Below are 12,598 nucleotides of genomic sequence, written 5' to 3'. Positions count from 1 at the left end.
AAATGTTTCAGCTGCAACCAAAGGACTTTATTCTCTAGCTTTTTAAATCAACATTCAGGCTGATAAGTGGCAAGTAACCTTTGTGCCATACAAGTGCCAGGCAATGACCCTCTCCAACAAGAGAGAATCCAACCATCTCTCCTTGACATTCAATGACATTACTATTGCTGAATTCCCCATGATCAACATCCTGAGGGTTATCATTGACCAGAAACTGAACTGGACTAGCCAGATAAATACTGCGGCCACAAGAGCCGCTCAGAGGCTGGGGAATCTGATAGTAACTCACTTCCTGACTCCCTAAAGTCTATCTACAAGGCCCAAGTCAGGAGTGTGATTGAATACTCTGTACTTGCCTGGTGAGTGCAGCCTAGCAACACTTGTGAAACTTGACACTATCCAGCACAAAGCAGCCTGTCTGATTGGCACCCCATCCATCTTCAACATTCATTCGCTCCACAATGCATAATGGCAGTAGATGGTATTCATCAAGTCTTGTTTGACAGCACCTTATGGATCTGTGCTCTCTACCACCTTTTTAGGGCAAGGAGAGTAGATGCACATGAACACCTCCACCTGCAAGTTTCCTCCAAGCCACGCGCTATTGCTTGGAAGTGCATCACTATCCCTTCACTGTAGCTGCATCAAAATCCTGTAACTCTCTTCCTCAGTGCACCCTGGGTGTACTTGCATCATGTGAACTTCAGCAGATCAAAAAGACAACTCACCATCATCTCCCATATGGGATGGGCAACAAATGCTGGTCTAGCGTAGCCAGCAATACCCAGATCCCATGAAAGAATAAATTAATCAAGAAGTAGAAGTGCAGATGTTTGTTTTTAAATACCAGGGCAAAGCTTTATCATTCTAATTTTGAAGGAGTTAATCTGTTCCATTTTATTGTGTTGCCTGTAGGATAGGCAAAAGCAACTCGAGAGTATGGGTATTTCTCTGGAGTCCTCTGGCATCAAAGTTGGGGATGACAAATGCTTTTTGGTCAACCTGAATGCTGACCCTGCACTCAATGAACTGCTCGTCTATTACTTGAAGGTGAGCATTTGTACCAGATAGTAGCTGTTGACAGCATAATAATTATCATAAAGGCTAAGTTTCTTCTACATTAAAAAGTAGCAATCTTAACCTAGTTTCAAGTTAGTTGCAGGTCTACACCGCAAAGCAGAACAAATTTTGAATGATCTGTTTTGTTCATTTGTCCAAAAGGGGCATGTAATGTCACACCAGTCACTGTGTAGCCAGCCTGTTTGTGTTTATGCTATATGGAGGATACAAAATGTTACTCTCTATCTGGCCAAACTTATGACAGTGTGATATTGGCATTGGGTAACTGAAAATGCTGTTGTTCTATTCTGCAACCCTCATTGAATATCACAAGAAAAGCCTTTGGGTGGTGGACCTTAGACATAGGTGACCACCGTATGCTACATCTGTTAGAAACAGGAGTGCCTTTTGTGAGAGAACACATGATGTGCATTGCTTAGTAAAATCAAAAATAAATAGTGCATATGTATTTATCTATACATGGAAAATACTCACAAGCAACAAAATATGTATAAAGTACAGCAGTCTAACATCCATAATCTTGGAGCTGGATAAGACCAAAGTTTAATAAAAAACCCATGGTTGATTAATTGTGCCCCAAAAAACGAAAATCAATTTCTGCTCCCCTCTAGGGTTTGAGTATTTGACCTCAGTGTAAACCTGCATTTAGGGCCCACAATTGCCAGCATGGGTCAGGTATAACTGGACTTAAAATTCCACCAGAACAGCCATGGATTTTCAATTCCCATTAGTACATCTACTCGTATGTTTTGACTTTGGGAAAATTACATATAATTTACAGCAGAGGAACAGGTCATTTGGCCCAAATGGTCCATACATGTGGTTATGCCGTACAAAAACATCCTTTTGGTCTACTACTTCAAATCCCTTCAGTATAGCTTTCTATATTTTTCATCACCATGCACTTTTTAGCTTCCCATTAAATGCATCTGTACTCTTCACCTCAACCAATCCATGTGGCAGCAAGTTTCACACTCGAACAGCAGTGTGAATAAAGATGTTTCTTCTGAATTTCTGACTGGATGACTAGAAATAGTCATTATTTTTAGAGATAAATAGCTAAAACCCCTCGTTTTGATCTCCCCAAATGTAGAAACATCGTCATGGCTCAGTGGCTAACACTCTCGTCACTGAGTCAGAAGGTCATAGATTCAAGTCCCACTCCAGAGTTTTGCATTGTTGATGCTCCAGTTCAGTACAGAAGCTCTGCCACCAGAGATGCTATATTTCAATTCACTGGTAATCTAGTGGTTGTGATTCGATCCCTTATCAGCATGGATATATTGGGCTGAATGGCCATCTCCTTTGCCACAATGATTCTATGATTTATCTCTGCATCAAATTAGTCCCAATTCTAAAGACAGGTATGAGCACATGACAAATAGAAGAAACAACGTTCAAAAGCTGGAAACGTTTTTTGGCACCAGCAAGCCAGAGTGTGCTGAGTGAGTAAATGTCTCAAAAAACAACTAAATTATTACTTAGTCTTTGGAAAATTGACAGGTTCAGTGTTACAGGATATTTCTCCCTACAACCTTGGTAAACTATTTCAGAAATGACCATCCTCTGAGTGAAGTCTTGCTTATGCTTCTAGTCCAAACCAAGTGCGGGATATAAAGCAGGGAAGAGACTTGAGCTTGTGTGCAATTGATATGACTCCACATGTTGAAGTGAAATTTGCATGTAATCCGCCACCCTATCTCGTGTCAGTGAGGTTTGATGTTTATATATAGTGTAATTATATCCCATCTTGCCAACTCTTCACTATTTCATATTGAGTTTGAGCAGAATTATTGCTGGACTATTTCCTACTTCCTATTTCTTGCCCAAATAGGAAGGGTGACCCATAATCGTTTCTGTAATATGTATTTTTTAAGGTTTCCTCTCCCTTTCTCCCAGTAAATTCTATACCTGCAAACTGGTGAAAACAATTTTTGCCTCATTGAAGTCTAAGTATAAGTTATTTAAGGTACTGTTGCAATTTCTATAGCTGCTTTCTGTATTATTTTGCACCCTATTTTGTAATTGCCACTGATTCTAACTTTGAATTATTTCTTGGCTGTATAGGTTAATTAGAAGAAGATTCTGGTTAAACATTTGGCAAGATACATTAGTGTTTATAGCATGCATGGAAACACTGATGATTCAGGCTGGGTTACCCAAGTGGTGTACAGTGCACTTTGCAAGCATCCTGTGAATATTTATAGCCAAGTGTCAGTTGTTGACCTTTAAGCTTCTGATATTCTCAACAGGATCACACCAGAGTCGGTGCAGATGAATCTCAGGACATTCAGCTGTGTGGAATTGGCATCCAGCCCGAGCACTGTGTCATTGACATTACAGCAGATGGGGATGTTACTCTCAGCCCAAATGAAAATGCCAGGTAATCAGTCTATACTAAAACTATCAGTCATAGGCACCCTCCTGCGCAGTAGCTCAGTTTACTGTTTCATTAATATAGTTGCTAATCAGTGTTAAATAAAGCCCACAATAGTCCAACCGTATATGGTTAGCACTGCTGCCTCACAGCGCCAGGGACCCGGGTTCGATTCTGGTCTTGGGTCACAGTCTGTATGGAGTTGCACATTCTCCCCATGTCTGCGTGAGTTACCTCCAGGTGCTCCGATTTCATCCCACACTCCAAAGATGTGCGGGTTGGGTTGATTGGCCATGCTAAATTGACCCTAGTGTCAGGGGGGATTAGCAGGGTAATGCGAGGGGGTTACAGGAATAGGGCCTGGATGAGATTGTGGTCGGTACACTCGATGGGCTAAATGGCCTCCTTCTGTACTGTAGGGATTCTATGCTATATGATCCATGAAAGGGAGACAATGATAAAAAGCTGAAGTTGTTGGAAATACACACCAAGCCTGTTGACATAAGAAAAGCGCAAGCTCAGGTTAACATTTCATGTGTAGAACATTCAAAGAGTCACACAGACAATAAATAGCCTGCCTTTCTCTTCAGATGCTGAGTGACCAAATGTTTTTGCCGCAGTCCCATTTGATAGCCAGTAGTCTTTATTTCTTAATGTTTTGGTTCTTTATTTTGCTTGTGCTTTCCTTCTATTTTTGATGATATTGTTGATGTTTACATTTAATTTGCATACTTGATTGTGTCTATTTAGCTTAATGTTTGTTTGACCTCTGACCAAAAATTGCTAAGGAGAGCCGGGACCTTTCACTTCTTAAAGTTATAATTTATATGTCGCAGTGCCCATTCAGGGAGGATGCTGCAGTGAATGTTTCCATCTGCTGCTGGTTATTGCCCAGTAAAATTGGATGACATTGAACATTTTTATTCTCATCTATTGACTATCAGAAAATGTAGGAATAAGACTGAACTACCTTTTCAGTGTCATGCACTAGGTTCGTGCTCACTCTGGAAAGATTGGAGGTCGGTTTCTAGTTGAACTAATTTAAGCCTTTCCACTTTAATTCTTAACATTACATAGCAGAACATGAAAATGAGACTTATCATCCATCAGTAAAGGTGAGGGGGAGTGGGCTTTGTTGAGGCTGTGGTACTTATAGCTAATACTGCAGATTTTAACAATTCTTGTATACCCGAGTTTGCAGGATGCTATTAGAAGACGTGTTTTAAGGAATTATGTTTCAATTCAAATGTTGTGCCTTGCTCCTATGAGCTGGCTGAGTAATCGATCCATTACTTGCATTTCTGCTAGTGCTGCATTGATGCTGCCTTGATCAAAGGATGTAATTCAAGAATTTGATCATTTCAAGTACAAACCTTTATTGGAAGTATGCCAATGTCTGTATGAGCTGCCTTCTGATTTTTATCCTTCAGAAGTAGTTTATTTCAGTAATTATTGATGCATTTTTCAGCAAATATGTTATCGTGAAATTTGTAACTTGGTTATGTATATTCAGAAACACACATTAAGTTTCTCTTAACTGCTTCATGCAATGAATGTTTTACTGGATAAGTGAGGGTAGGAGCCAAAATTGTCCTAGTCTGCCGATTTTAATTTGTTCTTCAGGATATGTTTTGATTACAGTAGATAGTTAAAATGCTCGGCCCATCGCCTAAACACAAGTAAGGAGGAACTCAGAATGTTCATAACCTTAAGTTGCTCTTGTGCGCCCCTTAATGACAAGCTGAAGTGTAGCAGTGATCGAGATGGGGAGAGATATGAGCAAACCTGTTGCTGCACATTTAGAATCTCTAAATGCTCCATGTATTGAATATTATTGTCTCTGTTTCTCATACCTAATGCATATTATTAACATGTATTTTTTCAATTTGATCTTTTTGCAGAGAAAATGTGAAATTTGGAGATGTTGCAAGGCATAATGTTATCTCTCTGTGTCTATATAAGTGAAGTGGCTGGTTTCCCAGTTGTAGGGTGACTGTAACCTTTATAAGGCATGGGACCAGAAACATGCGCAGTCAAATCTCTAGCTTGTAATCTAAGTACTGACTTTCTAATCTTGATAATTAAATAAAGAGGTGTTTTTTTTATAAGAGCGGGTTTAGGTATCACATTAAATTTAACTTGTATGACAAATCCTCTGATATGGTCAACTGAAGAATAACTAACCATCTCTAGTTATCCAGATTTATGGATTTAGACTTCAGTCCTATTTTGTCACATTAACTCAATTGCATTTATTATATAAAGCATGCAAATCTTAATTCATTTGCTGAATGTGGTATCGCTTATTTATTATTTTCCAAGTGAATATCCTGGTTTCACTTGTTTTGAAGAGTTGCTATGATTTTTTTCAATGCTTTAATATTGTAAGCTGTCTTTCCGCCCCTCTCTTTGTTTCACTTAATGTCACCCTTGGTGGTGTAATAATTAAATCACAACACTCCTGACCTGTATCCATAAACAAATTTGCCACCTCAGTGATTGTAGTAACAGGTTGCAAGACTTTATCCAAGCTTCATGATTGTGATCTCACCTGATGTATGATTGTTCTGAAAATACCAAAGCAATATCACAATTAGGACTAAGATAGATGATTTGTATCAAATCTGTTTGTTTCGGCTTATCACAAGACAAAGAGATAGTGAATGTCAGAGAGTGATTGTCAAATAATAGATAATTAAAATTATTTTTCAGAACCTGCTTGAATGGTGCTGTATTGCATACCCCAAACTCTCTCTGGCATGGGGACAGAATTCTCTGGGGAAATAACCACTTCTTTAGGTAAAGGTTTGCTTTTATTTGAGTGTTTAATTCACTTCTTTCGGTATCTTGTTTTCTTATTCAAATGTTCAGTTTATCTAGCATTCTTCATAGGCAATTTGTGAGATTCATTCTCTACTTCTCACTCATTGCTACTCTCTTTCTCCTCTCCTTATTTGTCATTGTTTCACTCACCCTGTCTCTCGTACTTTCATTGTTCCTGTACCATCATTATGTAAGTCTCTCCTTGCCTGCCTTCCCTCTGCCTATATTCTCATGAAATATACACACGCATGTTTGTTAAATTGCACACATTTCTCTCTGTATTTAGTAACGATCAAATTGGGAGCTGTCAAGATAGCTGAATCCTATGAGACTTTTTTTAGTTTCATTTAATTCGGAAGAAAATCAAAATATTGGTAAAGGGTATGACAAATCATTTGTAGTGAAAGTATCATTTGGAAAGGAGTAAAATCAATTTGCGAGAAGGAATAAAATTAATCTGGTTTGGTGTAAATGGCAGACTCAGTGCACGATAAATTTTGTAGGAAAGGTTTATTTGTACTGTCCTGGAATATTGCAACAATCTTCAGTGTCTTGTGTATCTTTTTTGAAGACCTTTGTTGAAGGGACTCATAGTTAAAGCAGATTGTCCTTCCATCTAAGAGATTTGTGTTCAAATCCAACTTGGATTGATGTAAACATTACAACAGGAGTGGGCCATTGGGCCTCTCGAGCCTATTCAAGCATCCAATTAGAAAATGGCTGACTTTCACTCTATTTACCACTTTTTCATCCATATCTCCCAATGCCCTCACCTAACAAAGATTGTAACGTTAAAATTTTTTTTATCTGATCCAGTGAATTCCGCAGTTCCATTATCCTTTGCGTGAAACCTTGTTTCCTGATTGCATTCCTGAATGGTCCAGCTTCAATTTTAAGACTGTCTCCTTATTCAGGATTCTCTCCCAGAGGAAGTAAATTCTCTTACCAACTTTATCAAATCTGTTCAACATTTTAATACTTCTGACCATTCCTCAACCTTTTAAATTTGAGGCTATACAGCCCAAGTTTATATAACCTGAGCTCAAAATGTAACTCTTTAAGTCCCTGTATCATTCTTGGATACCTGCGTTGTACTCTCTCAAGGCCACGTTATTCTTCTTATTTCTTCTTTGGTGCTCAGAATTGAGCATGGTGCTCCAAATGGTGTCTGATTAAGGCTCTGTGCAATTGAAAGATAATTTCTTCCTCTTTTTGTATTTCAGTCCCTTGAGATAACAGTTAACATTCCATTAACCTTTCTGACTTTTGATGATTTGTTTACCTTGAGACCCAAATTTCTTTGTTCCTCCATAGGTCCTAGTCTCTTGCCATTAAAAAAGTGTTCAAATTTGTCTTTTGTTATTTTAGCATGGGTGATCTCACTATTATTCACATTGAACTCCATCTGCCATGGCTTTGTTCACTCACTTAATTAGTTTATGCCCTTCTGTAACTTCCTGTTCCTTTCTACACAACTTCCCAATTTAATATCATCTGCAAAATCTTTGATATAGTGAAAGGCTGAGGCCCAAGAGGATCTTTGGTGGGCACCACGTCACATTGCTTTTACCAGAACTGCATGGGCAGAATTTAATCTAGTCTTCAGGAGAGGGTTGGGAGGTGGTGGGGTGACACTGGGAGGGAAGTTGGGGGTTGGAGTCTCCATTGCTTTCCCAATTCCCTCCAATTGAGGGCGGCACAATGAGTAGCACTGCTGCCTCACGGCCCAGGGACCTGGGTTCAATTCTGGCCTCGGGTGACTGTCTGTGTGGAGTTTGCATCTTCTCCCCAGATCTGTGTGGGTTTCCTCCAGGTGCTCCAGTTTCCTCCCACACTCCAAAGATGTGTGGGTTAGGTGGATTAGCCATGTTCGATTGCCCCTTGGTGTCCACAAATGTGTAGGTAAGGGGGATTAGTGGGGTAAATGTGTGGGATTACGGGGTCCTTGGTAAGATACCTGTTGGGGAGTCGGTGCAGACTCAATGGGCCAAATGGCCGCCTCCTGCGCTGTACTTTAACTGCTCAATTAATGGCCACTTAAAATCTCATCCCACCACTGCTGCTATTCTACTCCATGTGGGGAGGTTACCCAGTAAAAGCTGATGACCCCTTGCCTGTGGGGCGAGGATCCCCCAGATGGAGCACCCTGTGGCCAATAGAAGACTCCCTCACAGTGGCAAGGACTGGTCCCCTTTGAAATATTAACCCCCCCCCCCAATACCGTAAACAATGCCCCCTTGCTTTTTCCAACCCCTCCCCTTCTCAAAACGTTAAACTAGATTAGTCAGACAAATTCTGCACTGTCTACCTGCTAAAGTGGTCCAATGTGAAATAAATTCCGGCTTTCTCAACTTATTTCACATTGGACATAAGCTCACGTTATTACCCTGATTGTAATTCAGCAATTTCAAGCTGTAGAAATGTCAGTTATTGGAAAGGGTGGTGTTAAGGAACTTTGCCAAGGTAGTGCTAAAGAAGGTAACCTGTTTTGGGAATACTTAAATCTGATGTTGGGTGTAGGAGTGTCCCATAACTTAGTTGCCTGGGATAAGTAAAACTTTACTACAAATGAAAAGATAAAAGGTTCCAGGAGAATTCAGATGAAGGTTTCCTTGTTAACCAAATATTTGAAGTGTGTTGCTGCTTCAGTGAGGTTGTAATTTATTTTCAACAAACTTTTTTTTAAAAATAGAATTAACCTACCTATGAGGAAGAGGAGAGACAAATTAAAAGAATATGAGAGTGAGGTGAATCGAGAAGGTGGCACGGAACAGGATGTGGAGACAGCAAGTGAATCTTCATCCGAACCAGACTATAATTATGAATTTGCACAGATGGAAGTTATGATGAAGGCTCTCAGTACCAATGGTGAGCAGCAGATGCTGGGGCAAAGGCTCGATCTCCAGAATGTTGATGATGTAAAGAGCACATTCTTTATCTCCTCTTCTCCCCACCGTCCACCCTTTTTGCAGGTTTGCAGCACTGATCACTAAAGAGGGCCCTTCTCAAGCGAGATTTTCAAGACTCCTATTCAAGACCCCCATCTGAAAAATATGCTGCTTTCTCTGCCTCTGGTATTCCTTGTAGGCATTGTTTTCTGTTACAGGTTTTCCTAAGTTTCTCAAGGCATCATATGATATCCCACCCAGTCATAGGTGTTTTACATGCCTGGGTCTTGTTCATAATATTAACATTATGCTGACTCCAGATATGCGCCATAAGCCCAGTGAACCACTAGGTTGTAAGTCTCATGCTGTGAGGGACCTCAATTTACCATCCCATCTGAAAGTGCAGAACTCCCTCATTACTGCACTGGACTATCAGCCTGGACTTTATGCTCAAGCCCCTACAGTGGGACTTGACTCACAAACCTTCTGACTCAGATGAGAATGCTACCACTGAACCATGGCTCACATACTAAGTTTGAAATGTCCTTGTTTCTTCTGGAAGCTACAGAAAAAAATGCTGCAGTGCTTATTACTAATCTGACTACTTTGGCCGAGAGATTATAAATTTAAGATGAGCATTTCATGATTCAGAAGCAGTATAGTAAGGAAAATTGGTAATTTCTTTAAAATGTCTAGAATTTGTAATTGTTTTTAAGATGTTTGGAAGGGACTTTTAAGAGTTTATATCAATTGTAATTTTCTTGAATAATAAGAAATACTGATCCAGATGAACTGGTAACCCTTGATTTGAAAGCAGTAGGGATGGATGTCAAGACAGAGAAGCTACATGGCTGCCAGACACAAAAGGAGAGGAGAAAGATAAAGGAGAGCTCTAGGCAGATAGCAATCAGCACAGAGATGCAGGCAGAGACAAAAAAAGTAACACAGAATTCATTTGAGGGGAAGTTGGCAAAGCTCCCAAAGAAAAGGTCAGCTTTCTGTTTGGCAGTAAGAAGAAAAATAGAATTCCAGAGCTCTTAGGGAAGTGGTGTACAAGAGAGCTAAAGGAGACTAAAGCCTAAAAAGAGGTGCAAACAGATCAGACATGCAAAAACACTGAGAGCTTGTATCAGAACACCAGAGCATGATGTGGGGTTGTTGGGTGAAAAGGTACTCTGGAACGCTTTGTCTATGAACAACTTGTCTATGGGTTCATAGACATATGTCTTGTCAGTGTTAACCGTATCCAGGGACCTCGGATGGAATACACTTGCTGGTCAATACAACTGAAGGGCTAAATCAATTGAATCGGGAAGATTGTGAGATTGCACTTGGTGTCACATTTGTACAAGGAGTAATTGTGGTTGTGGTTGTGTAAGATGTATCACTATTTGAAGTGAAATTTAACTATATATGTGAAGTATTCATGGTTAATTCAGATTGGTTCTGATTCATGTTAAAATAAAAGTTGCAGGAAGTGAAATTTGGATGGTGGCTCCTTCATTTGGGGATTGTTTGGTAAATTTGGTTACTTTGGCTTAGGGCTCCCCCCATGGAAATTGTAACACACAGAGGTGATGGCTGGAATTCTCCCACCCCGCTGCTGGGATTCTCCGGTCCTGCTGCAGTGAATGGAGCTTGGGCTGAGCACCAAATTCTCCATTCCCCCTGGCAGTGGTGGCGTGATCAGAGAATTCCGGCTGATATTTGTTGCCTTGTGATAGCATATTAAAATATTGATAGCTGCACTGTGCTAAAAGTGGATCATATGGTTTAATGCAAACTGGTTTTAAATGCTTTGGTTGATTTTGCAGACCCTGTTCAGAATGTTGTGCAGGTTCTTGAAAAGCAGTACCTGGAGGAGAAACGGAATGCACTTGAAGAGCAGCGGCTAATGTATGAGCGTGAGCTGGAGCTCCTTCGTCAACAGCTGTCACCAGACAGGCTGCACCGGCATAGCATTGAGAGATTATCATTCACCTCTCAAACTGCACAACAGAAAGTAAAACTTTGGTCTGAAGAGAGGTACGGGTGTTTAAGTGAGAGGTGGGAATTTTGTCTTATTGACTTGCATATGTTTGATTACATGGGTGAGAATGTGACGAGGTCTTAGCCGTGTAAAAGCATTTAATTGTAATTTCTCTTGGCCTTTTCACGACATTTTGTAAGTATTTTCCTGGTTCTTGCATAGTTCCAGGCAGAAAGAACCAGCTAGCAATCTTTAACCAACTCCAGTGCTGTTTAATTGACTCTATGACAGCCTTTTATCTCATGAGACGATGATTTTAAGCTCAGGAATCTCACTCTGGCATGGTAGTCTCAACCATATTCGCTGCAGGGACATCAGTGGCCTGACTTGCTCACCTGTTTTCTCTGGGCTCTCTTCTCAGCCAGCTGAGTTTTTTGTTTCTGCCCCTCTCTTCCAATGGTCCTTCAAGCAGTCAGCCTCGAGAGGTCACAGCCATCAGTGACTGACTCCTAGTTGTCAGTATCAATGTCTACTATCAATATATCCCGCTTGTAGCAGAGGTATGGATGCCCAGGAGAACATGACCCAGTGGCCAGTTCACTCAATGCAAAGTCTTTGAATATACGGCTATCATCCATCCAATGAATTGCACACATCATTGGCTTAGCATTGAATGTATGCTAATGAATTAGCAGGCTCCAGGCCCTCCAATTTGGTGATCTTGTTCTTCTGGGAAATGGCAAAGATATGTCTAAGTCACGGCACAGTGGCACAGTGTTTAGCACTGCTGCCTCTCGGCACCAGAGACCCGAGTTCAATTTTGGCCTTGGGTGTTTGTCTGTGTGGAGTTTCCACATTCTCCCTGTGACTGCGTGAGTTTCCTCCGGGTGCTCCGGTTTCCTCCCACACTCCAAAGATGTGCAGGTTAGGTGGATTGGATATGTCAAATTGTCCCTGAGGGCCCGATTTTATCATTGCGTTGCGCCGTTTTCAGGCGCAAAAACTTGGTAAAGTCGGGCATGAGGCGAATAGCACGATCCGTGCCCATCTCCGTGCCGATTTCCCCCTTTACCAAGGCCCGAAAATATTCGCGATCGGGACCGCGCACGAAACAGTGCGACTTCAATTTAAATGTATTTGCATGCATTTAAATTGACTTGATGGCCCAAACTTATCGGCATTTCCCCCTTTACCATCGCGTTCGCTCGGGGGGTGGGGGGTGTGCGAGGAGGGAGGTGGGCCAGATGTTTCTCAGGTGGGGGGGTGGAGAGAGGCTGGTCAGACCATTCTCTGGTGGGGGGGGGGGAAGAGGGAGGCGGGTCAGATCGTTCTCTGATAGGGGGAGAAGGGAGGACAGATCGTTCTCTGGTGGGGGGAAGAGGATGGAGGTGAGCCAGATGTATCTCTGGTGTGGGGGAGGAAGAGGGCCAGATGGATTTCTGGTGGGGGGGGCAGCGGAAG

The 12,598-nt window shown here is 41.2% G+C and overlaps 1 protein-coding gene across 5 annotated transcripts in view; it reads left to right on the top strand.

Annotated features, from left to right (window-relative positions):
• The window catches only part of kif13a (kinesin family member 13A), a 319,880-nt gene that overhangs the window by 222,079 nt on the left and 85,203 nt on the right, over positions 1-12,598 (top strand). For 3 of the 5 annotated variants that reach the window (XM_078241903.1, XM_078241891.1, XM_078241904.1), the window contains exons 13-17: positions 916-1,050; positions 3,333-3,463; positions 6,170-6,256; positions 8,973-9,148; positions 10,983-11,214. In XM_078241903.1, the coding sequence (XP_078098029.1) occupies positions 916-1,050; positions 3,333-3,463; positions 6,170-6,256; positions 8,973-9,148; positions 10,983-11,214 (761 nt within the window). The remainder of the gene's footprint in view (positions 1-915; positions 1,051-3,332; positions 3,464-6,169; positions 6,257-8,972; positions 9,149-10,982; positions 11,215-12,598) is intronic. The other 2 variants (XM_078241905.1, XM_078241898.1) reach the window with 1 other exon arrangement.

The sequence above is a fragment of the Mustelus asterias genome, chromosome 2, assembly GCF_964213995.1.
Source record: "Mustelus asterias chromosome 2, sMusAst1.hap1.1, whole genome shotgun sequence".
NCBI classification, from domain to species: domain Eukaryota; kingdom Metazoa; phylum Chordata; class Chondrichthyes; order Carcharhiniformes; family Triakidae; genus Mustelus; species Mustelus asterias.
This window is presented reverse-complemented; position numbering and strand designations above follow the sequence as displayed.